The sequence below is a fragment of the Strigops habroptila genome, chromosome 5 (genome assembly GCF_004027225.2).
Source record: "Strigops habroptila isolate Jane chromosome 5, bStrHab1.2.pri, whole genome shotgun sequence".
Taxonomy (NCBI): Eukaryota; Metazoa; Chordata; class Aves; order Psittaciformes; family Psittacidae; genus Strigops; species Strigops habroptila.
This window is the reverse complement of record NC_044281.2, coordinates 40142578-40169114: the sequence shown is the minus strand read 5'-3', so window position 1 is coordinate 40169114 and position 26537 is coordinate 40142578. Positions and strand designations below refer to the sequence as shown.

At 38.0% G+C, this 26537-nt stretch overlaps 1 protein-coding gene across 14 annotated transcripts in view; it reads right to left on the bottom strand.

Annotated features, from left to right (window-relative positions):
* The window catches only part of PCDH15 (protocadherin related 15), an 805351-nt gene that overhangs the window by 102920 nt on the left and 675894 nt on the right, over positions 1–26537 (bottom strand). For all 14 annotated transcript variants that reach the window (XM_030486584.1, XM_030486585.2, XM_032919940.1 and 11 more), the window contains one exon: positions 14993–15109. In XM_030486584.1, the coding sequence (XP_030342444.1) occupies positions 14993–15109 (117 nt within the window). The remainder of the gene's footprint in view (positions 1–14992; positions 15110–26537) is intronic.

Below are 26537 nucleotides of genomic sequence, written 5' to 3'. Positions count from 1 at the left end.
AAAATGTATGTTATATTATTTTCTGAAATGTCAGACTATAGTTCTGCATACAGGACAGTCTATCATATGTGACATTCACTCACTTCTGTTTTAGAGGAAATGAAATGAAGACAGCACTAGGTTGCCTGGGCAAACCCACCGTGCAGCCTGAATGGACTTTTTTACATACCAAAACTGAACACAATATTCAAGGTGTGGCCTCACCAGTGCTGAGCACAGGGAGACAATCCATCCCCAGTACTGCTGGCCACACAATTTCTGACATGAGCTAGGGTTCTGGGGTGCTTCTTGGCTACCTGGGCACACTGCTCATAATCGGACAGCTGTCAACCAACACCCCTAAGTCCTTTTCCACCAAGCAGCTTTCCAGCTGCTCTTCCCAAGCCTGTACATTGAATGAGTTGTTGTGATCCAGGCGCAGGACCTGACACTTTGACTTGTTGAACCTCATATAGTTGGCTTTGGCTCTTTGACTCCACCTGTCCAGGTCCTTCTGTAGAGCCTTCCTACTCTTAAGCAGATCAATACTCCCACCCAACTTGGTGCAATCTGCAAACTTACTGAGGTGCACCCGATCCCCTTGTCCAGTTCATTGATAAAGATATTAATCAGAACTGGCCTCAGTACTGAGCCCTGAGGGACACCAGCAGCAATCAGTTGCCAATTGGATTTAATTCCATTCACCACCACTCTTGGGACTCAGCCATCCAACCAGTTTTTTACCCAGTGAAGTGTACACCCAACCAAGCCATGAACAGCCAGTTTCTCCAAGAGAATGCTGTGAGAAATGGTGCCAAAGGCTTTACTAAAGTCCAGGTAGACAACATCCACAGCCTTTCCCTCATTCACTAAGCAAGTCACCTTGTCATAGAACGAGATCATGTTAGTCAAGCAGGACCTGCCTTTCATAAACCTATGCTGACTGGGTCTGATCACCTGATTGTCCTGTATGTGCTGCATGAAAGCACTCAAGATGATCTGCTCCATAATCTTCCTTGGCACTGAAGTCAGGCTGACAGGCCTATAGTTCCTTCAGTCTTTCTTCCAGCCCTTCTTGTAGATGGGCATCACATTTGCTAACCTCCAGTCAACTGGGACCTCCCCAGTTAGCCAGGACTGCTGATAAATGATTGAAAGTGGCTCAGTGAGCACTTCCACCAGCTCCTTCAGTACCCTTGGGTGGATCCCACCTGGCCACATGGACTTGTGTGTGTCTAAGTGGCATAGCAAGTTGCTGACCATTTCCTGTTGGATTATGGGGGCTTCATTCTGCTCCCCAACCCATTCTTCCAGCTCAGGGGGCTGCGTACCTGGGGAAAACCAGTCTTACTATTAAAGACTGAGGCAAAGAAGGTATCCCATCCTTTTCCTTATCCTTTGCCAATGTATTTCCTCCCACATCCAATAAAGGATGGAGATTCTCCTTAGCCCTCCTTTTGTTGCTAATGTATTTAAAGAAATGTCTTTTTATTGTCTTTTATGGCAGTAGCCAGATTAAGCTACAGTTGGGCTTTGGCCCTTCTAATTTTCTCTCTGCATAACCTCACGACATCCTTGTAGTCTTCCTGAGTTGCCTGCCCATTCTTCCAAAGATCATAAACTCTCCTTTTTTTCCTGAGTTTCAGCTGAAGCTCTCTGTTCAGCCAGGCCAAAGCTCTTTCATTCCAGCTCATCTTTCAGCCTGCTATTGAACTTAGAAGGTTTCCTTCTTGAAGAATGTCCAACCTTCCTGAATTCCTTTGCCCTTCAGAACTGTCTCCCATGGGACTTTGTCAACCAGGCTCCTGAACAGGCCAAAGTCTGCCCTCCAGAAGTCCAAGGTAGCATTTCTGCTGACCCCCCTCCTTACTTCTCCAAGAATCAAAACCTATCATTTTGTGATCTCTATGCCCAAGATGGCCCCCAGCCACCACATCACTCACAAATCCTTCTCTGTTCGCAAACAGGTCCAGTGAAGCACCTTCCCTAGTTGGCTCACTCATCAGCTCTGGCAGGAAGTTATCTTCCACACACTCCAGGAATCTCCTAGACTGTTTCCTCTCTGCTGTATTATATTTCCAGCAGACATCTGGTAAGTTGGAATCCCCCATGAGAACAAGAGTTAGTGATTGTGAGAATTTTCTCAGCTGCTTATAGTATATTTTGTCTGCCTTTTCATCCTGGTTGCGTAGTCTATAACAGACTCCCACCATGGTGTGTGCCTTCTTGGCCTTTCCCTGATTCTCTCCCATAAACACTCAAACTGATCATCACTATCATTAAGCTCTGGAGAATCAAAACATTCCCCACTATACAGGGCAACCCCACCGCCTCTCCTTCCTTGCCTATCCCTTCTTTAGACTTTATAGCCATCCATTGCAGCATTCTGGTTGTGTGAGTCACCCCATCATCCTTCTGTGATAGCAATGATGTCGTAGTTTTCCTGCTGCACAAAGAGTTCGAGCTCCTCCTTTTTGTTGCCTATGCTGTGTGCATTGGTGCAGATGCACTTCAGCTGGGCTTCTGATTCCACTATATTTTTTGGAGGAGAAGATCCGAGTCCTATGTGACCATTCTCAGGCACTTCCATAGTTTCAACCACATCAATAATCCTTGCATCTTTGCTGCTGCCTGAATCAGCATCCCCAACTTCCACCAAGATGGCAGACCAAAGGACATCATCACTAGCACACTGTCCCTCAAACATTGACATGCTACCACCAGGCTTATTTCTACCAAGCCTGGTTTTATCTCCTTCCCCATTCAAATCTCATTTAAAGCTCTTTTAATGAGTCTTGTTAACTCCTGTGCAAAGATCCTTTTCCACCTTTGAGACAGGTGGACCACATCTGTTGCCAGCAGGCCTCATGTTGTGTAAACTGACCCATGACCAAAACCCTCAAAATTCTGCCCATGACACCAGGCTTGGAGCCAGGTATTGATCTGCTGGCTCTTCTTGTTTCCTCTCTCATCATTCCCTGCAACTGGAAGGACAGAGGAGAAACTACTTGTGCTCCTGATCCCTTAACCAGTCATCCTAATGCTCTGAAGTCTCTCTTGATGGCATCAGGCACTTCTGGCAGCAATCACTCAAACTCTTTTCGCACAAGATGAACTGTACCATTGACAGGTTACAGAGGATGTCTGGGAGACATCAATTTTTAACAGTTTACTTTCATTCTCAGCAAGTGCCCCTTCACTAGAATTGATAGGAATCCACTGTTTCCAAAGATTAAAAGGTGACATAACAGCAGCTTACTAAAGCAATGAAGCCAGTATGAATATAAACATATATTAAAGAGCTGTAACAAAAAGGGTCATCAAAGAAAGGCTTTAAAGCAAAGGGGTTTTTTTTCACAGTGATGTCTGAATAACTATTTTTCACTAGACAAAAGTCTGTGCTACTTGGATGTGTAGACATTTGTGACACTTCACAAAATTTAAACAATGTGGGAGTAGATTCATAGAAGCACTAAGAAACTCAGGTTCTATCAACATGATTTCACTGTCTTAATGCCTCTGAATCTAGATCTCAGATTAGGTTTTAACCTTGACATTTAACTTTAACAGACAAAATGTAAGAGCCCACAGTTCATTAATAGTGAATCAATAATTTTCTTCTGTATTCAATATGTGGTATAAAGCAGCTTTGTTGTTATTGAGAACATATTCAGTGTACCATGTCAGCTACTAACTACAAGGAAACAGGAAATTTACTTTTGTAAACAGCAAGAGAAACAGCTGCAGAAGTGGTTTAAGCTCACTGTATCGTATCAACATTTTGTTGATACAACAAAAGTGCACTGAAATGCAGTCAAAATACATGATCTAAACTAAAGGCTTTACTGGAATGGATTTAGCACAGGCATTTTACATCATGCAACTGAATGCTACAGAGCTGTGTAACATGGTGTCAGGTTCTGCCGCCTTAACTTCTGATGTGTAGTAGGACTATTCAATGAATAAACCATACTTGAACGTGAGAAAAGTGACTGATCAGTAAAGAATATTTATTAAAATTTAAAATTATAAGTAGCTTGTAAGAATTTTACAGCTGTTATAAGGACAAGTCTAATATTTCCTAAGACAAGTATAATAAGACCTAAGTCTAATATGAAGAGTAAGACAGAGGACAAGGCAGCCAGGCCATCTCAGCCTTCCCCCCCCCGCCCCGCCCCATAAAACCCTATGCACATAACACCTTGCACATAAACAGAAGTGAACAGGGCTGGATGCAACTGGGACATTCACAAAGTTTCTGGGAAGATTTGCACATCTGCTCCTCTTGACAATTTTAACTCCAGCAGCGATGAGGCCATTGCCTCTTTGAGCCTTTGAAGATAATCCAGCCCAGGAAGGATTTATTAGGCAGTACACTGCTCCAGTGCCGCTGGCAAACCAGTGTCAGAACCTTTAATAATTCAGAAGTGGGTCTGCCAGATGTGTTTGGTGTTTAGTGAAGTAATATATGAAAGATCATGTTAAGAGTTAAAAATACTTTATGGGTTCATGCACACTAAAGAGTATAAATCCTTGAAAACATGAGAAATTTCAGAGATCACAGCATAACAGAGATCATTATACTACTTCCTCCCGGCATTCCCTGATTCAGTCATTTTTCTTCAACATTATAATTGAGGAAGTTACCTGCTGAAATCCACTCTATTTGGTTTCAGAGTAATGGTTCTCATATTTGGCTTGGAAGACTAAAAGCTATCATCATCATTAAACCTGCACACACTGGGCAATTTGTTATTAAATACACAAAAATCTCATTAGGTTATTGTTACTGGTATGACTATCAATAACACTTCTCTTCTGTCACTTCTGAAAAATAACAAAACAGGGATTTATTTTTTATTTACTATATTTCGGCACCAATGTAATTAGAAAAATCTCCAGAGAAATTTCCCAGATAAATCTATTTAGAAGCAAGTTCTGATTATCTCAAATATTAATCGTCTTTCATCTCCTTTCTAAATGAATTTAGATGCAGTCCTATGTCTACAGCAAAACTTGAATATAGTAGATAATATTCTTAAATAAACCATAAAGCAAGGATTGTACTTGGCAGGAACTGTGTTCATTCTCTCAAATCAAAGTTTACCTGAGAGTTCAAGACTAATATGAAACTTAGATCTAAAGCTCATCCAGCTTCATTTATTTCTTTTATTGCTGCATAATTCCTCAAGTTTCCATTTGCTCTGGGGAAATGACATTCATTTGTGATACAGCTGATAGGTACAAAAATGTTCCCAACATTTACATTAGATGATTAGGCTGCACACAGAAGGCCTGGGCAAAGAGGCTGTGGAGGGTGCACATGTGCACTGTTGAAACAACTCTCAACAGGCATAGACAGATGGCAGAGAAATTGTAATGCAATAAAATCAGGAAAAATGGTGAGAAGTACAATGCAACAATAACTTCTGAATGTTTTCATGTATATTTCTGCAAGCAATTCATAAGAAAGCTTGGAAATGTGACTTCCGCTATCCAAGTGGGTAACAAAACGCAAGTGAGTTGGCCCGGGGAAGAACGGGCCCATGAAAAATACATTTAACTTTTATTTGCAGTCTACTTGTGAAGAGCTCAGATGTGCATCTGGTAAAAGACCTGGATTTTATCCCTATGTACTAGTATGGAATAGTGCATAATGAATACAGATTAATTTACTAAGTGTCTTTGTTCTCAATGACACTTTCTTACTGAAGCCAGAAAACTTCTGAGGGTTTTATAGATAAAATGTGACATTAGTAAGGAGTTTAATAAATTACCTCCATCTGTAGCGTTTGATTCAAATCTGAATGATTTGCATTGTGAAGAGTTCACTAAGGCAAATTTTATAAAGTTAATTCTATGCAAAAATATTTGAAAGTGATGCTAAAAGCCAAATTTACAAGTGCCTAACATACATCTAACATACTCAGTGTAAAGGAACCATTAAAAATGGGACAGCCTACAGAGCAAGCAAATGATTTTAGTGGGTCTTATACCATCTATGGGTTTTGAACGTTGCACTTATGCATATTCACTTTACACTCATTTATATAAACTCTAAAATTTGAAGGAGTTAATTCTTTAAGATGTAACTCAACAAGGGGATCTGGAATTCTGTATTCTAAATCTGGAAATTCTAACGTATTATCTATAACAAACTGGACAAAAAGAACATGAACTTTTTAAACCATGAGATAAAAATACTTTAAGAACTTACTGAATTTGCAGCATTATTCATATACAAATCTCCAGCAGACACTACGAAATCGAACAGTAATAGTTTTTAAAAGATCAAGCCCTGGACTGCCTGAAAATGCTTTTATCTCCAATTAAATATCTGTGAAATCTCTAATTAAATATGTGCTAGCATCTTACTTTTAGTGGATTCCTGTAGAACAATAAGGATAATTACTCTCAATTTGACAAAAGGGCTTCATTGAGCAAAAACCTTACAAGGTGTTACAAGATCGGTAAACCATTAAATCAGATGTTTTGGAGCTCTGGAAGCTGACTGCTCATTAAAATTAGTGTTCTGCATCTGTTTCTATTGACAATTCTAAATCAATAAAATCAGAATATGCAGGTGAATTGCCCATGGAACAAAAACTCCAGCTTTTACAGTGATAAACCATGAAAAAAAAAAAAAAAGGCACATACAGGAAAAGCAAACACCTTAAGTTATATCAATCCTAAGCATATTCACCTTCTGACAAACAAAGCAAGGAAACTAAGCATCTATCGAGTAGCTCATGTTGCTTTCCTTTCAAAAATATTCAGAGGGCTAAGAGCTTTGCAAATGTAGTCATAATTATCTGGCATCTTTCATCACTACACCACTTCAATAAAGCATAAACTGTTCACAATGAAGAAAACTCTAAGGATGATCTCAGGTGTCCTTGAATAACTTAAGTATGTGTACAGCCATCTGTACAGACCTGCTGAACATAATCACAGGTAGCCCCTTTGACAAGCAAAAAAGCAACCACCATTCAAATCCCTCCACATGCAATTGTCTCATTTAAAATACAGATTTGTAAACTTTGGTACATAATAGAAAGTAAACCAGGCTTAAAGCTCTTTCTCCAGAACCTTCCAGCTGTGATCAAGTTTGACCTCTAAAGTTTCAAAGTAAACCATTGTTCTGCTGTGCATTTGGTTTGATTATTCCACAGAGCTACAAGAGTCCTTTTGCTTTCCTTTCTCTTGCTCATAAAGTGATAGTCCCTGTCATTTTAATTTAGAGTCTACATTAGCTTGTGTAGGAAACAAAGATACCATGCCTTCTTTTTGTGGCCACGTACAATGCGGACTAGCATTTATTTTTGGTTTAAGCCAAATCAAAACCCAAGACAGAGAATGGAAAGACAGCATGAAGGAAGCAGTTTAAAAGCAATTTCAGCTGAGTCTCTATACAGCTGCTGAGTGTAGAAATGGTGAGTCACCCAGATGACTCAAAGAGTTTATAGGCACTGGTTCCACGTGTTTTTCCTTGCCCTCCTGAAGAATTTTAAGCAGCTCTTCTTTTGGGCCATTCTTCACTGGCCATTCTTTGAGAGCTAAGCTCTTAAACTGAGCACTGAGAGGGGAAAAATAAATAGTTCTGAGGACTTTCTCAGTGGTTGAACAACATTAAATTGAGGGACTTACGCATCTGTACCAACCAATCTGATACAGGCTTCAGATTTCGTCAGCTACAAAGACTCATCTCTTTGCCCCCAAAATAGATGACAGTAGATGCTGGCTGGGGATACTAAAGACTGTGCTAATAAAATTCAGAAGTGTAGGTGAGTCAGATACTGACTTCATTCATCCTTTGGAGACTCCAAATATCTCTCCGTGTAAAGACTTGAAAATATCTCAGAGAGAAACCAAAGCTGCATAGTTTGCATTAGCTAAAGCAAAGTAGCATTTAAAAATAAATATTTATCTATATATTATCACATCTTCCTTAGTTGCTAGAACCATTTCTTTGGCACTTCCAGCAGAGATGCAGCATTTCTTTAGTTTCCCAGCCACACAAAACCCTTGCAAAGTTGTGCGTTTCACGCAGGATACCTGCTTGTACCATGTTTCACTTTGTCTTTTAGTCAGATCACTGTCTTCAACACAAAAGAGTCTGTGAGGAAATTAAACTCAAATAGGGTCAGTGGAATGCTTCCAGGAAAGAAAGCAAGGAGTTCATAGTGGAAAAACATTGTCTCAGTTTTATTGTATTTGTGCCTGGGATTACTCAGATATCTGCTTACATTGTATACAGCAAGTAAAACCAACCTGAGATTCACTGGAGCTACTTTGGCAACACAAATACAGCAAAGCCTGTTTGGGTGACTCTGTACCCTTGGTGCTCAGGAATTCCAAGAGGGTTTTGGAGGCACAGCTTCACTATGCAGGACTCCAGAGTTGCCCTGAACATGACACCTGACCCTAATGTTCAACAGCCTAAACTTACCCACTCCTAGATGCTAAGAAACCCCAGATAAAAAGACAAAGTCCTTAAGCTCCATCTAGAGACAACACTTCTGGTAAGAAAACTCAGGATGATATGAGAGGGAAATCTTTGGCACACAACTGTCTCTGCTGTTTCCCACTCAGTGCAGCCTCCTAAACCAGTGTTATCACCCTTTTAGCTCAATTTGCACACTGGTGGTGATGCCTCACCCAACCGCTTCTTCATGGTTAACCGCATGCACACAGTACAACTTTTCTCCCTCTCTTCTTTTGGATCTCTACACAACAAAATATTTTGAATACATAAGTACTTGTACCTTTAAGGGATTATTAAAATGCTAGACAGAAATTGTTCTTAACTGTATCAACAAGTTCAATTGCAATGTTTCTAAAATTGAAGATTTTTATTTTAGTAAGGTTTACCAGTTATTTAGAAAGAACTGATGCTGTACTCAGGCTTTTCCTTGGCAGCCATACAACCATGGCTCTACTCTATTACCATAATTCCCTCTGGCTCCCTTGGCCTGTGTTTGTTGCTTTTTGTTTAGTATTTTCTTACTCTTTACATGTAGTGTCCCTGGAATTAGATATAAGTTCTTCTGGGAAAGACAGGGTGAGCAACTATAGGATGTACTAAGTAATTTGAAAAATCAGATACCATATAACTATTTTAAAACCGTAGAAAAATATTCTGTGGATTGTTCTGATAAACCAAAGGACAATATGTTGATTTACCTTATTTTATGAAAAACATATAAATCAGAATTTACCAGCTTTCATGGACCAGAATGGTATTTCAAATTAAAGTGTCTTTAACAAATATAAAAGCAACGTCTGAAATATAATTTACATTCTCAGTCACTGCAAAAAAAGTGAATTCAAACTGGAAAAGAAAGAAAAGGAAAGATTTAAACTGACATTTGCTCAAGACAGCCCTTCGAATCCTGCTCTGGCCTTTAATGAAAAGCACTGGTTTCTATGTTTTAATTGACATTTTACTAAGGACTGAAGGAATAACTATGAGAGATCTCTTATGCCCTCAGGCCAAGCTTTTTTCATCACTTTGAAATCCACAGATCAAAATAAAACCAAAATACCTACTTGGAATCATTTGAATCTAGCACAGATAATTTTTGATTTAATTTAGTAATTGCCAAAGGTAACCAGAAATCCATGGGGGTTTTTTTTTGCAACCAAACAAGTCCTGTTATCACTAGTTGCATTCTAATGATGGTTTCATGTTTCAGTTACCAGTTAAATTAAGAAAATTACACATCTTCATCCTGACTTGGCCATTCATTTGTTCACATGTATACACATCTACACATGTAAATTACACTGAGTTGCAAATAATTTATGGCATGGAGACTTGATGGGGGAGGTTTTTTAAAGAAAAACGAGTTAAGCTTAAATCTCCATCTCCAGTAAACGAAGTACTGATTGATTAATTTAAGAATCTTTTGATGTTTTATCGTAGTCACTCATGGCACTTCCACATCTATATGCTGCAAGTTTCTACATCACTTAGGAAATACAGTGCTACTGTAAACCAGAAAACTGTGTCACAGGTTTCTTTAAACCTTTCATCTTTCACCTGCATTACTGTTTGTACTCCTGCCACCTTCACTGACCGTTTAATGTTTGCATTTACATTTCTGACTTGTCCTTTAGCAGTCAAAAGCCACAGATAAAACCAGGATCTCTTCTCAGGGACTTCACTGAATGTGTAGTTCCAGAGTCAAAAATCAACACAGTAGGTAAAATATCTGCACCCTCTGCTACAGATGATTATTTATTAAGGTTGACTTCAGTGGCATGAAATCTTTTTCTACCACTTCCATGCCTGTCTCCGCTGCTGTCACCTTTGCTCATGAGAGATTAGTAGGAAAAACAGGGCAACACCACAATAGCCCCAGTCCAGCAGCTCAAAGGAGAAACAGGCCGAGGATGGTGTGAAATGGACAGCCAAACTGCACCAAAACCATTCAACACCTTCTTACCCCATACCTGCTCTTCTCCTGTCAGAGAATACAATTTTGCCTTATCTGCAGAGAAATCAAATGCAGGTGCTGAGCATTTAAATTTGGATTCCTATAACATCCATATTAATTTGACAATGCAGAGCAAAGTTGGGATTTGCTGAAGAGACTGGGCAGTCTCTGAAGAGCTGATTAGGTATGAAATGCTTTTATTGCAGATGACGAAAAAAATCTAGCTTGACTTTTGTTCTGTGCTGAATTTGATGTTGACAGGGAAACAGTCTATATTGCTTGTAAAATGACAAGAAGAAAATTCAAGCTTGAATACTCCAGATTAGTTAGGCTCTCATCAGACCTGCCCTGATAATCAGGCATATTTTAAAGCCATGGTTATTTTATTTTTATATACATATATATTTCTTTTCCTGACCTGATAAAATAGATATATTAGTACTGTGCAAACAAGATTCCACCAGATTAAAAAACACAAAACACACAACTAAAATATTGATGACTAATAAGAATATTCTTTCCTTCAAGGCAAGTTTACAGGAAGGTACTCTTCGTGAACAGAGAAAAGATGTATGTTTTTTAAAACACTTTCTGGTGAATTCATATCAAATACTTTGTGAAACCATTTAATGTCAAAACCAGCTCCAAATAAATAGAGATTTGCTGGTAGCACAGAACATTTAAACATGTTGGCTCAGTCAGAAAAAGTCATTTATGCCTGATAGTTTTCTCTCTGTTCTTTTTTTTATTATTATTTTAAAAGTAAAAACTATCAGCCATTAGTTTGAAATAAAATACCAACTTTCAAAAACTATTTTAAGAGCTTTCCACCACAGTTGGCTAACTTCTATGGCTATTGTATTCATTAAGTACCTAAGGCTAGCCTCATTTTTAAGTCTTCATAAAAATCAAAGAAATGCAAAAGTTGATTTTGAAGGACACTACCTTAACATTACTGTCATATGCATTTATGCCTGTTATAATGGTAATAAAAAGGATGCCACATTCAGTTATTTTGATCTCTCATGCAGGTGCATCAATTTCTCCATAGAAGTAGAACTGAACCCCACCTCTTTCAAAAATAACACAGTCAAAACCATATAAAAGAAATCCATATAAATACATAAGGAAATCACAAGAAAGGCATTTGGGGGACATAAGCATTCTAGTCAGGTTTTTATTCTGCCATTCTCATACCACTTAGAGATGGGCATTTTTACCCACTGTACAAAATAGCACAGAAACTTATTCATGTCAAGTTTCTACATTTATCTGTTCAAGTGACAGTGACAGAAATGTTAGAAAAGGAGAGAGTTCAGAAGGGTTTGGGTTTTTTAAATGAAAAGGTAAAATAACTTCGCATTAGGAAACACTTATTACACAGGACTAATAATTGTTATAACTGTATGTTAATCAGTTTCTGAACTATTTTGTTTCCTCCAGCATCCTAGTGATATCTTATTCTTTAAGATTTAGACACATTACATCCATGGATTACAAAATGGAGCTTGTGGGCAAATACTTTATCGAGACCAAAGTATCTTCTTGTAAGGCAACAGATACTATTAAATGAAAGCTGCACAAAAACAAAGTTAAAAAGTGATTCTCTAGACCATATATTTTTTTTTCTATCCCCATTAACCCATGTATGTCAGAATTTCCACAAAATAGAAATTAATCTTCTTGCCCCATTTCATTGATCCATAACATCCTTTTCTGTAGCCTTTTCTCAAGTTCAGTATGATAAACCTGCTAGAAGCAAATGTGTACTGGTGTAAGGGGCAGAGACAGGTCCATGGGACTGTGACTAGTGAACTTAATATTTTAGATTTCTACTTTGGCAATCAAAAAATCATATACTTTCAACAGTCATGCACAGCCAGTTTTCTCCACTCTCTACTGCAGATCAATCTGCAGTGACTCCACTTGTGATAAGGGCAGAGGGTTTCCTTTTGAATTATTTGCTGCTAACTGCAGAGGATGAGAGCTCTTGAACCTCCCTGCTTCCTAAGTCTTTCCTAGGGAGAGCAACAGAGGATCTTCTCCAGCTAAGCAGCTGGAAATCAAGAAAGCAACAATCTCTAAACTCTCTGAAATGATGAATGCAATTCAGATCCATTTATGTCCAGGTAAGGTTTACTTATTTGGTGGTAGTACTCCAGCAGTACAAGTGCTTTGTTCAGGAAGAAGTGCTAGTAAAATGAGCTAATACCTTTATGCAATATATAATGTAAACATAAACCTTGTAGGCTTCTAATGCGACACAGAGACTTTGCCTGCTTTTATCTCTATTTCCATTCTGTAATCCCTAGGTCATTGCACCTAACATATGGAAAAATAAAACATTCATGAAATGTAAAAGTCATTCACAGAGTAGAATTAAATAGTATTAAATCAATTTAAAAATTGTTTTCCACTACAAAAAAAGCCCAAAACCCACAAACCAAAAAATAACAAAACCAGATATAAGCAGTCAAGCCTACTTTCCCCTGCAAATCACTGTTTTAAAGTGACTAAGACAATGGTGGATACCTAGGCCTGGCGTGCCCCAAGGAACAGTGAAGGAAATAAAAAGCACTAGACTTCCACAGAGCAAAAAGGCAGTGGGAGTAAGAGCGTAAGTAGGCCACAAACACATGAATGCTTACAAAGCCTTCTGAAGGGTTATAGCAGGGAGTCCTACATTTTAGACTTCTACAGTGCTACTAGAGGTATATCCCCTTGCCTAGGCATAACGGTTCAAGTCCAGAAAAGGACCAGGTGACATGGGTACAAGTCTGGTTAACCTTGCATGTCCCTGATCTTCACAGGTGCTGCCTTTTTACCTTTATAGCAATTTCCTTGCTTGGCAGACTTCTACACGCCTGCAAATATACCTCAAGTTTCTCCTGAACTCTAGTCAGCCTCTTTCCTGGTTGTTAAGATATTTTGTATGGAAACAGAGTTAAAAGTTTGAATCCTTCAGTCACTGAAGGGAAGGCAGCCTAGGCCTCTAGTGTCTCATGGAAAGGCTTTTCCTAGCAAGAGTAATATAAAAAGATGCAAAGGGAGGAGAGTAGGCACTACCACTGCATCATCTTTCTCCTGCTGCATGCTAAAAGTACGCTCAGATGTGTCTCTGAAGGGGAGCATAGGTACCTGCCAGAAAGAGAACAGGCTATGCATTTTTTTAAAGCATCTCTAAAGCAAGACATCTCTAAAGCTGACTACTCTGCTTTTAATTAAGCAGGTTTGCGATTAACATGTTGGGCTGGTTGTGAACCTATTCCAATGTGCCTGTGCCCTGTGGAAGGAGCTTAACACACGCCTTGGGTTCAATTCTGCAAGCGGAGCACTCAAAATCAGGCACCAACGACTTTTAACACACTTCTTCAAATTGTCCAAGACTACCCACTAAGGCACACCTCCCTCCATTTCTGTTGGTTACTACTCAAATAATGTCTATATCCTCTGCTGCCACATTCCTTAAATACTCTGTTCCGCTATTAACTGATAACTACTGCTATTCATTATCTACTTGATGATACTACTGTATTTCATATACTTTAAACAAACAATAGTTCAGATCTTCAGCTGTTATAAATTACCTGAAATGCCTCCAAGTTCAGAAATACCCCACTAATATATATCACCTGCAGGGAATTACTTACCTTTGTCTGTTAGGACTTTTTACAAGGGCACAGCAGGACTGTCCTTACATAAACACTGCTTTAGCATTTCTGTCCTTGGGTGGTAAATATATTACTATGTAGCATATTTAGCTAAGCTACACTTTATATGTGTCAAACATCGCCATCGGCTTTTAATGTGCATGGCAAATTCTCTCTGAACTCTTCTCCCTGAGGATTATTCTCGTTAATATGCCAAACACTAACAATTAAAAACCTGGCTGGCAGAACATCTTTGGTTTTTATTGTCCTCAGTGTATCATCTGGTCACCAATGTTCATCAGCCTCTGATTACAAAAATTGATATTACCCTTCAGAACAGCAAACAAGTCAGAAATATGTGCCCAGTTCTGTCAATCGAGTGCTTCACCAGGGAACAGCAATAAAAGACAGCGGCAGAAAGAAACTTTATCCCCAAAACAAGTGCACTCAGTTCAAATACTGCACATTCAATATGGCTGACTGGTGAGCTGCACAGTTCCACATGACTCTGTGATATCTCAGACTGGAAATTCACAATGACTGTGAAATCAACAAAGAAATAATCTTACAAAGTTGTGGTTTGCTTCCTCTTTAAGCTGCAGAACTGTATCAAAGATAGGCATGGCTTCCTTTCCCACCTATTCCTCTTATTCATCTACACTGTGAAGTCGGATAAAGAACTTTCCAAAAATCTTCCTGACAGAAAGAAGCTGTATCGTTGATTTGCCAGATTCAGGAACAACCCTTGTAAATGCGGCCTCTGTCCAGAATGGCAAAGGACAGGCTGACATAAAGAAATGTATGAGTTACTATTCTGTGAAACTCATAGTAAGTATCTTTGTTGTTGAAAGAGTTAGGTCACTTATAAGGGTTAAAGATTTTTTCCCCTTGGGTGCAGAGTATTAATACAACCTTTTTACTTACTGGAGGATCTTGATCCTCAGCTGAAACGGTAGTGATAACAGTACCCTTGACTGCATCAGGAGCAACCATTCCCCTGTAGAGCTTTTTGCTAAATACTGGAGAGTAATCATTCATATCCTGCAAAACATAATTAAGAGTTCAGTTCTGAAGTTCAGATAAAATTATAGATGCATTCACAACAATTTCTTCAAACTCTACTAATCACTTCGTACTCATTAGGAAGCCTATTGTCATTCACACTCTCTCTTGGCTCTCCACTCCTCTACCACCACACAAAACTAGCACACCAGGAGAAGATGCCAAAGTTTCAATAAAAATATTCATGTGAGACAGATAACAGAAGGAAATTTTGCAGAAAACCACAGTCTCACAAGTAAACAAAGCAGAAATTTCTATGACACCTGCTTCTGAAGCAGTGGACCATAACATGGCTTTGCTAATTTTCTAAAATGAATGAGCTGCTGTTTCTTGACAGTGTTTGTTAACTCTAATATGCAATAAATGAAGGCAAAATATAACTTCAGATTAGTATCAACACCTCATGAGAGCCTAAGATGGTGTCCTTCAGACTGATGAGTATGCTATCAAAAAAAAGCTTCAAAGGCCTAATTTCACTGCTGTAGTAGTGTGTGTATGTACATATGTATACTTTCACATCTAGACATGTATGCATAGATATATAAGTAATATACATTCATGGGTACCTCCTTATATGAAAGATACGTCCTTACCCAAACACCAGGCTGTGTGGAACTCTGCGAGCTGTGCAGTCAGATGCATGACTGTGACATGTTGCCCCATGCATCAGGGGCCATGAACATTTAGAAATCAAACAGCTTCATGGGTTATTAAAAAAGTGATCATTCTGACTGTCCTAAATTGTCAGGAACTAATTTTTTTTGTCAAAATTCTCCCACAGAGAGTTCCAGAAAGTTTATCTGTATGTTCGTTTGAAAAAATTAAACGTACATCTGTAAATCACAATCTTTATTCTACTAATAAAATCCGCCTCCCCCCCTTTTTTTTTCTGTAAGGTCACCTTCCTAGCTTGAATTCTATTGAGAGCAAAATGATTCATTCATTTAGCATACTACTATTTCCATCATTTTGCACATACGGATAACATAAATTAAATTTTCTGGGGTGGGTTGTTTCTTTGGGTTTTTTTTTTTTTTTTTTTTTTTTCAGAACAAATAAGCAGCATCAGATGCCTTCAGCACACAAGAGTAAATTTACTGATCCACAAATGAAGAGCAGACTTTTTCCTCCTTAAAGCAGAATTTGTTTCTGAGCTCTCGTGGTGCCAACCACCTCTTAGGTCACACCCCTCCTTCCCCCCAGTTACTCAAAGTTCATACAACAATGTCTCTATCTGTTGTCACAGCTCTTCATGCTGCCAATGCAATATGCTGATACTGGCTAGCACACTATATTACACAATCATTTAAAATATTCATCCATACCTCATCAAAGGAAATAACAGTATAATAAACATCTATATATGAAGAAAAATGGCTGTAACATGTCCATGAATGTTCAGTGAATGCCTGAATAATTAATGCATTGTGTTCTGCTGAAATGTCTGTGATTCAAGTCTTCAAGGCACCAGAAATGCTTTTTCTCTCATTTTTGGATTTTCAGAGACAACTGGATCATCAAATTAAAAGTGCCTACTAGGCAATTCAAACTAGGAGAGAATTCAGATGAAAACATTTCGGAAAAACATTAAAATTCTTATTTTATAAGAATTTTTTAAATTTATAAAATAAATTTATAAAATAAATTTATAAAAAACAGATTAGCATTTCTGCATGGAATTACAGGCATTGAATCTTATAATCTCAATTTCTTGACCTGTTTGCAAGTAAATAATTTACTTCAGCTGAGAATTTCATACCCAGGACTATTTTACATAAATAACCATGTTTCTCATCACTCTTCAAAGTGATGTCGTGCTTGTAAAAGAAGCTATCCTTTTTTCCACTTTGCTCACAGAAGCTCCACTCCAGAGCAATATTTCACTCTGGCAGAGAAACCAACATCATACAGCAATCTCACATTGTAAGATTCCATTCACAGCCATTCTACCTCAAAGGAAAAATGGGGAATTACATTATTTGAAGCAGACAGCCAGGAGCTATGAGTACAGAAATCCTATGCAGTTAGCAATGGAACATCAAAAATCATCTCCAGTATGATAGGAGAAATGTGATACAACACTACATGCATAGGTCTTACAACTGTGTAAATCGATGTGTTTGAAACTGTTTTGGTTCATAGACCTTGAAAGGTTTCCAGTGGGATACACAACCTTTTAAAACTGCACACACACAGAGAAGACACTTGTCCTTTCATATGAAGTCTCTATCTGGGGTTATGACCTTTTTTTTTTCTTTTTCCCAGCTTTTGCTTCCCATGATCCAGATGCTAAGGATCACTTCCATAATGCAGGTGAAGTTTCTGAAATAACCCAGCCTTTTACGTGTATTTATTTATTTATTTTGAATCCATCTCTTCCTGTGCACCTGTAAATCCAGAGCCATATGTGGTCTTTTTTCTTTGGTGTAGCATCAAGAGAATTCTCAGCTGTTTGCTCACTGGGGAGCAGGGAGAATCACCATTTCATGCTTTTGTTATCTTTTGAATATCTTTAAATGACCTTAGCACCTGAAAATCCATTACTTAGGTACTGGAAAGCATAATCCTGTTTAAAGATGATAAACTATATCCTTGGCTATAGAAAATGAGACATCCTACCTATCACACCTATTTTTCAAGATATATGGATCAGTACAAAATACACAGGAATACAAAGCAAAGCATAAACTAGGACACAGAAAGGCCTCTGCCTCCCTAACTTATCTTTCCTCTAAGACAAGCTTTATGTATGATTGTGCCTCATAACCCTTAGCTGAGCCAAATGAATAGCCACCAATTGTTTCAGTCATAACTGGACAGAACAGCTCCATGTGCTTTTTTCTAGGCTCATCTCTTCCTGAATCCTAAACCAGCCACTAATTTTTTTACAGCAGAGCTCAAGCTTAAGTGTTTCCACTTTTAACAAAATGAAAGTTCCCCATAAGAGTCACCACACGTCTTCTCATTATACAGCTGCAGGAAGTGCACTTTCAGAGAGAGCAAGACTGTCATTACAGACAGGTGATCAACTCTCATGTACTCATCACAAATGTCTATGGTCAGTTACTGCTAGAAGCAGAAAGAGGATGGTTTAACGTGTAAAACATGCAGATGACAAGGAAATGAGGGGGTTTTTTGGTGGATTTTTTTGTTTGTTTTTTGGTGATTTTTATATTTATTTTTTTTTTTTTTTTTGGTAATGCTTTCTGTTTCTAGTAAAAGTCTTGGTTCAGAGATGTGAGGAAGAAATTACTCTTCTAGACAATTTCCCATAGAGGAAGTAGAGATTTTGTTAGACACATTTTGTAGAAGTTAATATATTATCATCTGCTTCAACTGGTATAATTTCTCTTTACATACTATGGGCTCATAAAGGTACCAAAAAAGTCACAAAAACAAACTATTGATTTTCTGGAAAAAAGCACCACCATCAAGGACAGAATACAGTCTAGAGCTGATTTTGTTAGAGCACAGAAAGAACACACATTTATTTCCTGTGAATAGCTCAAGAGATCATGGGCATGATCTACCTCATCCTACCCCCAAAACTTGTGCCTCTGTAGCCAAGGTCCCCAGTGCAATTTTATTAATTGAAGTGGACTTAACAGTGAGTAGTGTTCAGCATTCCCTAACAGATGCAGAGATACTGTTTTCAGATTTTTATCACAGGGGGACTTTAGGCAAGAAGGTAACATTTAGAGAAAGTACTGAGCTTATGTTATTGCTGGAGAAAAAAGACGTAGGCATGTTTTTGCACAGCTAAACAATTAAAGATTACTCTACATATCTGATGGATTCTGCTTAAAACACCACTAAACCTGACTTTGCATAGAAATGGATGCATCATATAAGCACAATCCCTAACCACAGGTTAGGAATAGGGTAGTAAACTTCCACAAAGTGGTAGTAAGAAGTAATATAATCACCTTTTAAATCTGGGGCATAATCCTACTCATGCTCTTGTGGCCAGAATGCAGCATATTACAACTATTCATAGTTTATTGCTTCAGTCACATAAATCCAGGCTGCTATTAACTATCAGACACACACAAAAAATATGTGAATGGAAAATATAGGTAATGAATTATCTATACATCTCACTTTAAAATACTCGGGCTGTGTATTTTGACAGTAAGGTAATAGCAGCCATATATTTATAAATATAAAACAGCCTTTGTCACTGTTCATCTAGTTGCAGATTTATTATATTTTCATACACCATTGTTTACATAACAGAGTGAAAGTCAAAGAATAAAAACCCCAAAGCTTTCTCCCTGACATAGATGATCTTTATCTACACCTTTTTGTTCCGTTTTGTTTCACATTGCTCATACTGGGCAGCACATAAAAGCAGAACAGGACACATCCTTACATCCTTCCCTTGCACAGAGATCAAGAATCAAGCATGAGGAAAGCACAATATGGTAGTGATGCTCAAATACTATTGTTCTTGAGAATTCATATTAGTACCTTCAAAAGCAAATTAAGACATATTAAGAGATTTCTTGATGCCAACAGTTTGTTAACTCAGACCTCACCCTTAAGATGTGAATGATCCCACTTCCTGACCAACTTCCTTTCCCTCTGAACAAGACACATCTCATTCATAGGATTTAAAAAGTTGCTATTTAGCAAAAGGTTTTCAGGAAACAAATACTGACCTGTCTGCAAAGATTATGAAAATGCTGAACAAAACTGTTGGTGAACTAAGATAGTCATCTAGGAATGTCAATGAGGAAAAACAAAGCATGGGGGAGGAAAGGCATTAAAGAGGAATCAATACGTAATATAAAAATCATTAAGACATTCACTAGCTGTAATGCACTAATACTAAACTGAGTGTTTCAAGACAGGTGGTGACTGCCAACATGAGAGGGCAATACACAACTAGAGCAGCAGAAAAATACCTGTGGTACAGTGTTCCCAGCATAAAATTAACTTGTAAACTTAAATGGAATTCAGAGACATTAATGTATTTTTGATTTATGGGGACACCAAGAGACTTATAATGCTTGTACTCCACTAAATTGAGAATATAAGCATTTAACATCTGGGTGAAATAATCCTTTCTTCCTCCTCATTCACTAGCTTGGGAAACACACAACTTGGATTCAAGTATCTGCCTTCTTACTTGCACCATCACTGCCCCTTAACTTCCACCAAAGTGCATACAGTGCTGTGAGTCCTGTATGTGCAACACAGCACAGATCTGCGTCCTCACAGGCAGCGAGCAGAGGAGCACTTTGTCAGCTCCTGCATCCTTAAGTCATTAGGATTTACGACAGTCTTTGTCACAAACTGGAGCCAGTGTTCCTCTATGACTTTGCAGTGGATCCTGCAGATCCACTTCCCAAAGGATCGAGATATGCATATGAAAATAAAATCCCACACTTCAAAAACATAACCTGAACAGCAAAGACTGGGAAGGTCACCTGCACCAAGAGCTGCTATGGCAGTTCCAGGATATTCGGAAAATCTACCTGAAGGAAGGAGCTGGATACACTGGTATTACAGATCCTTCCTTCTGGCTGCTGAGAGCAAGGCAGCTGTGATGAGCTCAGGGTATGGCTCCTTCTCACCCCAGTGAACTACATCTGCAGCTCGTAACTGTTACCATGTTTCAATTAATAACATCCAACATGACTATCTGTGACAGACTTTTCTGATTTTAGCATTGCCACTAACCTAAAGACTTTCTAAAGAATGATATTTATTTTTTAATGTGTCTTGGTAGAAATCTTGTTTGTAAGAGAAAAATACAGCATAAAACCACGAGTTATTTTTTCATCAGCTATGTCCACACAAATAGAAGCAACTCCAGATGACACTCCAATATATTTAATATATACTTACATGAATATACATATACTTACGTATACATATCTGTATCTATTTCAGGCATAATAATTTGAGCAAATGCCTTTTATCCTACAAAGGCAGCCCTGCCACCGCACTGCAAAATTTGCTGTCTTTAGCCTGCAGTGCACTAGAGGGCAGCTCTACTAAATGGGAGTGAAGACTCTCTTCCCCCAACACCCATAAAAATTGAGGCATTTTACCCTCTCACTTCCTTCTTATGAAAATGGGGTTATACTTTTTTACATCTAGTCATCGAGGTTTTGGGGTGCTTTTTGCAGCTTATAAAATCAGTATGACTTTAAAATTCCACCCCCCCCCCCCCCCGCTTTTTTTTTTTTGGTAGAGTGTGACCCAATTATAAGCAAGTATTGATTATTTATTAAAATAGCTGTAAATCCATGACAGCAAAAGCTAATTATTAATCTGCTGAGCAGTTTCAGAAGGAAAAGTTCCTGTCAAAGAACACCAAAATCACAGATTCTGTTGATTTATCTAGACCACTAAGAGAATCAACACTGTTTGGATGACTTTCACCATTTTAAACAGTATACGTGGAGAGGTGCCTACCTGGGGAGCCTGCATTACAAATGCAATTTTGCACAAGGCTTCCCGTTCTTCTAGCCTCTATCCTCAATAGCTAAGCAGAAAGCATCTTATCATAAAGATTCTAAAAGTCTGAGGAAATGTTTTACTCTCCTATTTCTGACCTGTTGAAAGAAATCACTCCTTTTTGTTAGCTTCTTGAATGTTACATTTTCTTGGTTTGTAAATACTTATATAAAGAGTTGGAAGTATATCCATGTGTTTTTCTCACCACTTTAGGATTACACCTGCTGATACCAAGGTTTCCAGTCAACTATATCTAATTAGAAATCAACATTCTCTTGCTATAAAAAACCAGCATGACTGAATAATGTCTGAGCTAATAAATGCATATTATGCATTTATAGCTTCTTTTGCAGTCTGCTGGCTTTTATGAGAAGCGTAATAAATAGGCAAAAATAAAAAGAGTATTTTTAAAGTGATCCCTCCTTCCAATAATATTAAATGTACATAACATAATCCCACAAAGGGAGAAAGAAAGGTTTACTTCAAAGCATAGCACATGTCACACACTGAAATTTTCAAACCTTCCCAATCTTTTTATACAGCTACAGATATGTATCTGTAATTTTCTGCTGTCATTTTGTTTCAAACATCTGCCACTTTAAGTCTATGTGCATATTACCAGAGCTGGTGGCTTCCCATCTGAGCTGCCTCCAAGTGTTAATAATCCCCTGATGTTTGGGGACTTCCAAGAGCACATTTAACGTTCCTTTGCATACCCATGAAACTCTGTTCTACAGAAAGGAAAGGGGTGTTTTGGTATCACTGTATTTGAAAATCATTATTCCTCTTCTGTATTATTTAACCATAGACAGATGTCACTCAATACCTTATTAAAAAAAAAAAAAAAAAAAAATCAAAGATATTTTATTGCTAAATCAGCAGAATAAAAAAATCCCAAAAGGTCACAAGATATCACAGCCCTAAGGGCATCCATAGCCTGAACTATCCTCACCTAGGCCCCCCCAACACCCTTGCCCCTAGGCTCAGGACCCCATTTCAGTCCAGCTGGGGCCCTGAGTCCTGCTCCAGTTATTTTATTGGATACCAGTCTTCAACTCTGCTTCTGACCTCATCCTCTTCTACTCCTGGCTGGATTCCCTGGACAGACCCCAGATGGGGTTTATGCCTTCACCATGTCTGGGGCTGTCGATGGAGTCTGTTGATCTGCCTGCCTGGCTCTGTTCCCACAGGGACTGTACCCAGTTGAGGAAGGCACTGCCCACACTGGGTCACACTCAGCCCCTGGCTCATTCCTCCCTGTGGAGCAGCCTCGCTCACATTAATTTCTCACAATAATTTCCAATTTCTTCATCTGTTTACAACCAGCTCATGAAAAAAACAGGGAAGTGGGAAGTGAACCCTTTTTAACAAGAACCCAAGAAGCCAAAGAATCTTTGACCTCTGCCACAAGGCCTGACCTTGCCTTTCACCAAAATATTTTTTGGGCCCAAATGAGCAAGTGCTTTCATTTTGATGCACCTATGCTTTGCAATGGGTTCATGAACCCCTGCTTAGCTTTAAAGGGAATGCCAAGTGTGGGTTATCCCTCGGCAGAAACCTCTCCAGCATGGCACTTATTGATGTTAGCACAGGATGACATCTTTGCTACTATCATTACATTTCAGCTACAGATTCTGTAAGTGTCATACTTTCTTACCATCCATTCCTCTGATCCATGCTAACTGGTAATAACCATCTAACGCCTTCAATTCTTTCTGCAATTTCTCAATTTCTGCAAATCCTCATTTGATTACATTCCTATTATTAAGCTTAGTAAGTTCCAAAGCCTTTCAATATGATGCTAATCAACCTTATTCAGAACAGTACAAATGTACTAATTTAATACTAAATATTAAAATGCAAATTTAATATGCTTTCATGTCATAGTGATCTTAAATTACATGATAATCTAAAAATAAGTTTTAAAGCTCTTTTAATGCTCTTCTAAAACAAAGTCTCTGGATTTGGAGTCACAGACTCAGCATAGAAGCAACTGAAAATTTGAGTTGTGACTTCAGAAAACCATTCTCTTACAAGTCAGTTTATTTTTCTGAAAGAAAACCAAAATGTTATTCAACTGTAATCCCTTTACTAGAAAATTGACTCAATTTTACATTTACATTAAGTCCGCTGAAGTAAGCCACAACTTGAAAACTACTCCTAGCTTCACTGAAAGTACTTGAAATATCTTCTAGTTTTATGCAACCACAGTGACTAATTTAGAAGGACTGAGGTTAAAGAATCACGCAATGCTGAGTAACTTTGAGCAGCAAGTTCAAAATCTTTGTGATGATGCTGACAAAATACTATGACAAACTGTAAGAAGTGGCACTTTGAATTTTTTCTGTAATTGGGTGCAGTGCTTCTTTACACAGGGTTCTTTGTCTGAAGCTATACAAATCAGAGGCTTGTTAACATGGTAAAATTACCTCTTTTTCATGTTTAGTGCTCAGTAAGCCCTAAAGTAGCTCATAATGGAAATTAAGCGATAATATTCATAGTGGAATATATGAGGCAATAAATGGCTAGCAGATGATTGAGCAGATAAGTTGAGATTAAAAAAAAAAAAAAAAAAAGATCTGTTTACTGGCACCATGGTCCAACACCATGCCCGTTATACCAACAATGACACTAGAAAATAGATAAATAAACAGTTACATTTTGGAGGCAATACAGCTAGTTTTTTAAATCTTTGTGTAACTAAGTTGTGTGCTACTGCTGTTCTGAACTGCTTTGTTATTCTTTAAATGGGAAATGTTTTTCATGACATGTTAGAAAGGAAGGATTAACTTCATGGATGTAAGTTTATTGAAAAACCATAAATTTTATTTTAGAAATATTAGAAACTGATGACATTTTTCAACCTTAACTGATTCACTAATGTGTTATCTTCCATGTATCCTTCATTACCTGTATAATTTCTGGCAGAAAATCTTCATTAGTACTGTAATTAAGTCTCACCGAAACATGGAACCCTGCCATAATAAAGCAATGATGTATTACTGCTCACCTGCTCATTAGAAACGAGACTTGACTGAATTTCTGAAGGAAGAGAAAGTACTGGCAGCTACACATAGATTTAAACATCTGGTGGAGCAGGGTTTGAATCAAAATATACTCCCTTCTCCCTAATGACAACCTGTGGATCACTCTTCTCCCGTTCTTTCCTAGTGATAATTTAAGCATTTTATAGAGACTAAAGACACTACACTCCCCAGCACTCTGCAGCAATACAGTAAATGTGCTCTGTGAGAGGAGAGGGTCCTGCTGTAAAATTTTATTCCAGTTGTTTCAAATGCTGGGTCCTTGCATACTTTCTCCAACACATCTTGATTTTCTTTGCTTTGCTGTTGGCTCTGATTGTTTGGTTTGAAAGGGTGATTCATCAAAAACATGCAGCATCTTCTAACCCTCCCACCCTAGAAAAGCAAACAAGTTATATTTCTCCTTGTTCTGATTCAAGCTTTAGGTTGTCAGAGCAACAAAGTGAGCTTTCTTCCGTGAGCAGGTTGGAGCTCTGCACTGCTATGCCATAATTACAATCAAGAAAAAGCCATTTTCTTCCAACTTGAATATGCAGGACTGCAAGAATGATCATGCTGATGAAGGACCACTCAGAGCAACCATGCCAGAGATAAAGATTTAGCTGTTACACATTTCAAATTCACCTCAACAATAAGTACCTATCAATGCATATAATGCATGATCTAACGCATATGAAGACTTCTCAGTGGCATATTTCTCTTGAAAAACTAGTTTGACATTTGACAGTTTGTGTACTCTCTGATGATAGCAGTATGTTTATTGATGTTCATGGCTATAGCCAGTTTTACTAAATCTGTAAATTCATTGTGTAATGTTTATGACAGTCCACTGGGATTAAGGCACAGTAGGAATTATATGAAATATTTGGTTGGCACTTGTAACATGGTATTGCTAGAAACATATAAATCCATTTTTATTTATTCTTGTTGCTTTGAATCATTAGCCAGAGATTATCGCTTCATTACACTACACACTCTCATGAAAAACTAGAAAGAAAACCAACCCCAGCACAAGGAGAAAAAGCAATTATAAAAATCAAGAAATCAAGACAAAGTAATGCAAAAATAATTCTGGTATTAATAATAATAAGAGGAAACAGCATAAAATATGCAAATACCTTACAGGCAGGCCCCATGACACAGAAATTCTTATCATGTGTATTTAGGAACACATTACTCATTTAACCAGCATACAAACTGGAAAAAGGTTAGTCCTGTTTCTGTTAAGAAGCTCTATTACCACAGTAATTGTTTCCACATGCTAAATCATAATAATAAGCATGTCATTTGAACAGCAATGATTTTCTTTCTTCCAATACTGGGAAACATTTGTATTTGCCAGTGCATATACTGCAATATGCACTACAGGCATTCTTAGCAAACATTTCAGCCCTCTCAGACACAGACTGCAAATCTCTGCCATTCTCATGGTGAGAGAAATTATGCCTTGACAGTGACAAACCACTGAAAAATAGCACACAAATTGTTTCTTGGAGTCACTAATGTTTTTATCCCTTAAACTACACTTTCAAGATTGATAAAATTTGCTATGTCTGACCTGTAAAATTAACATATGTACCAAAAAAAACCCCAAATCCAACAGATAAAAAAGTTTTGTTTTCTCTTTTACAGATCAGATTACAATCATCAATTATTCTGTATAAACACTTGTGCAATCTCCCATGCCATGCCAAGACAAGATAACTCATTACTACTTTCAGGCTAAGGTGAAAAGTTATGAAAGCAGCAAAAGGAATCTGAAAGCTGGGGAAAAAAAAATAATCTCAGTCTGCTTGAGGTAGTTTGCATCTTTCTGGCAAGAAGAAATAAATGCCACTTGCACCATTTCTCCTTAGTAATACTGGAAAGGATGCAACAATTCATTAATTTACCTT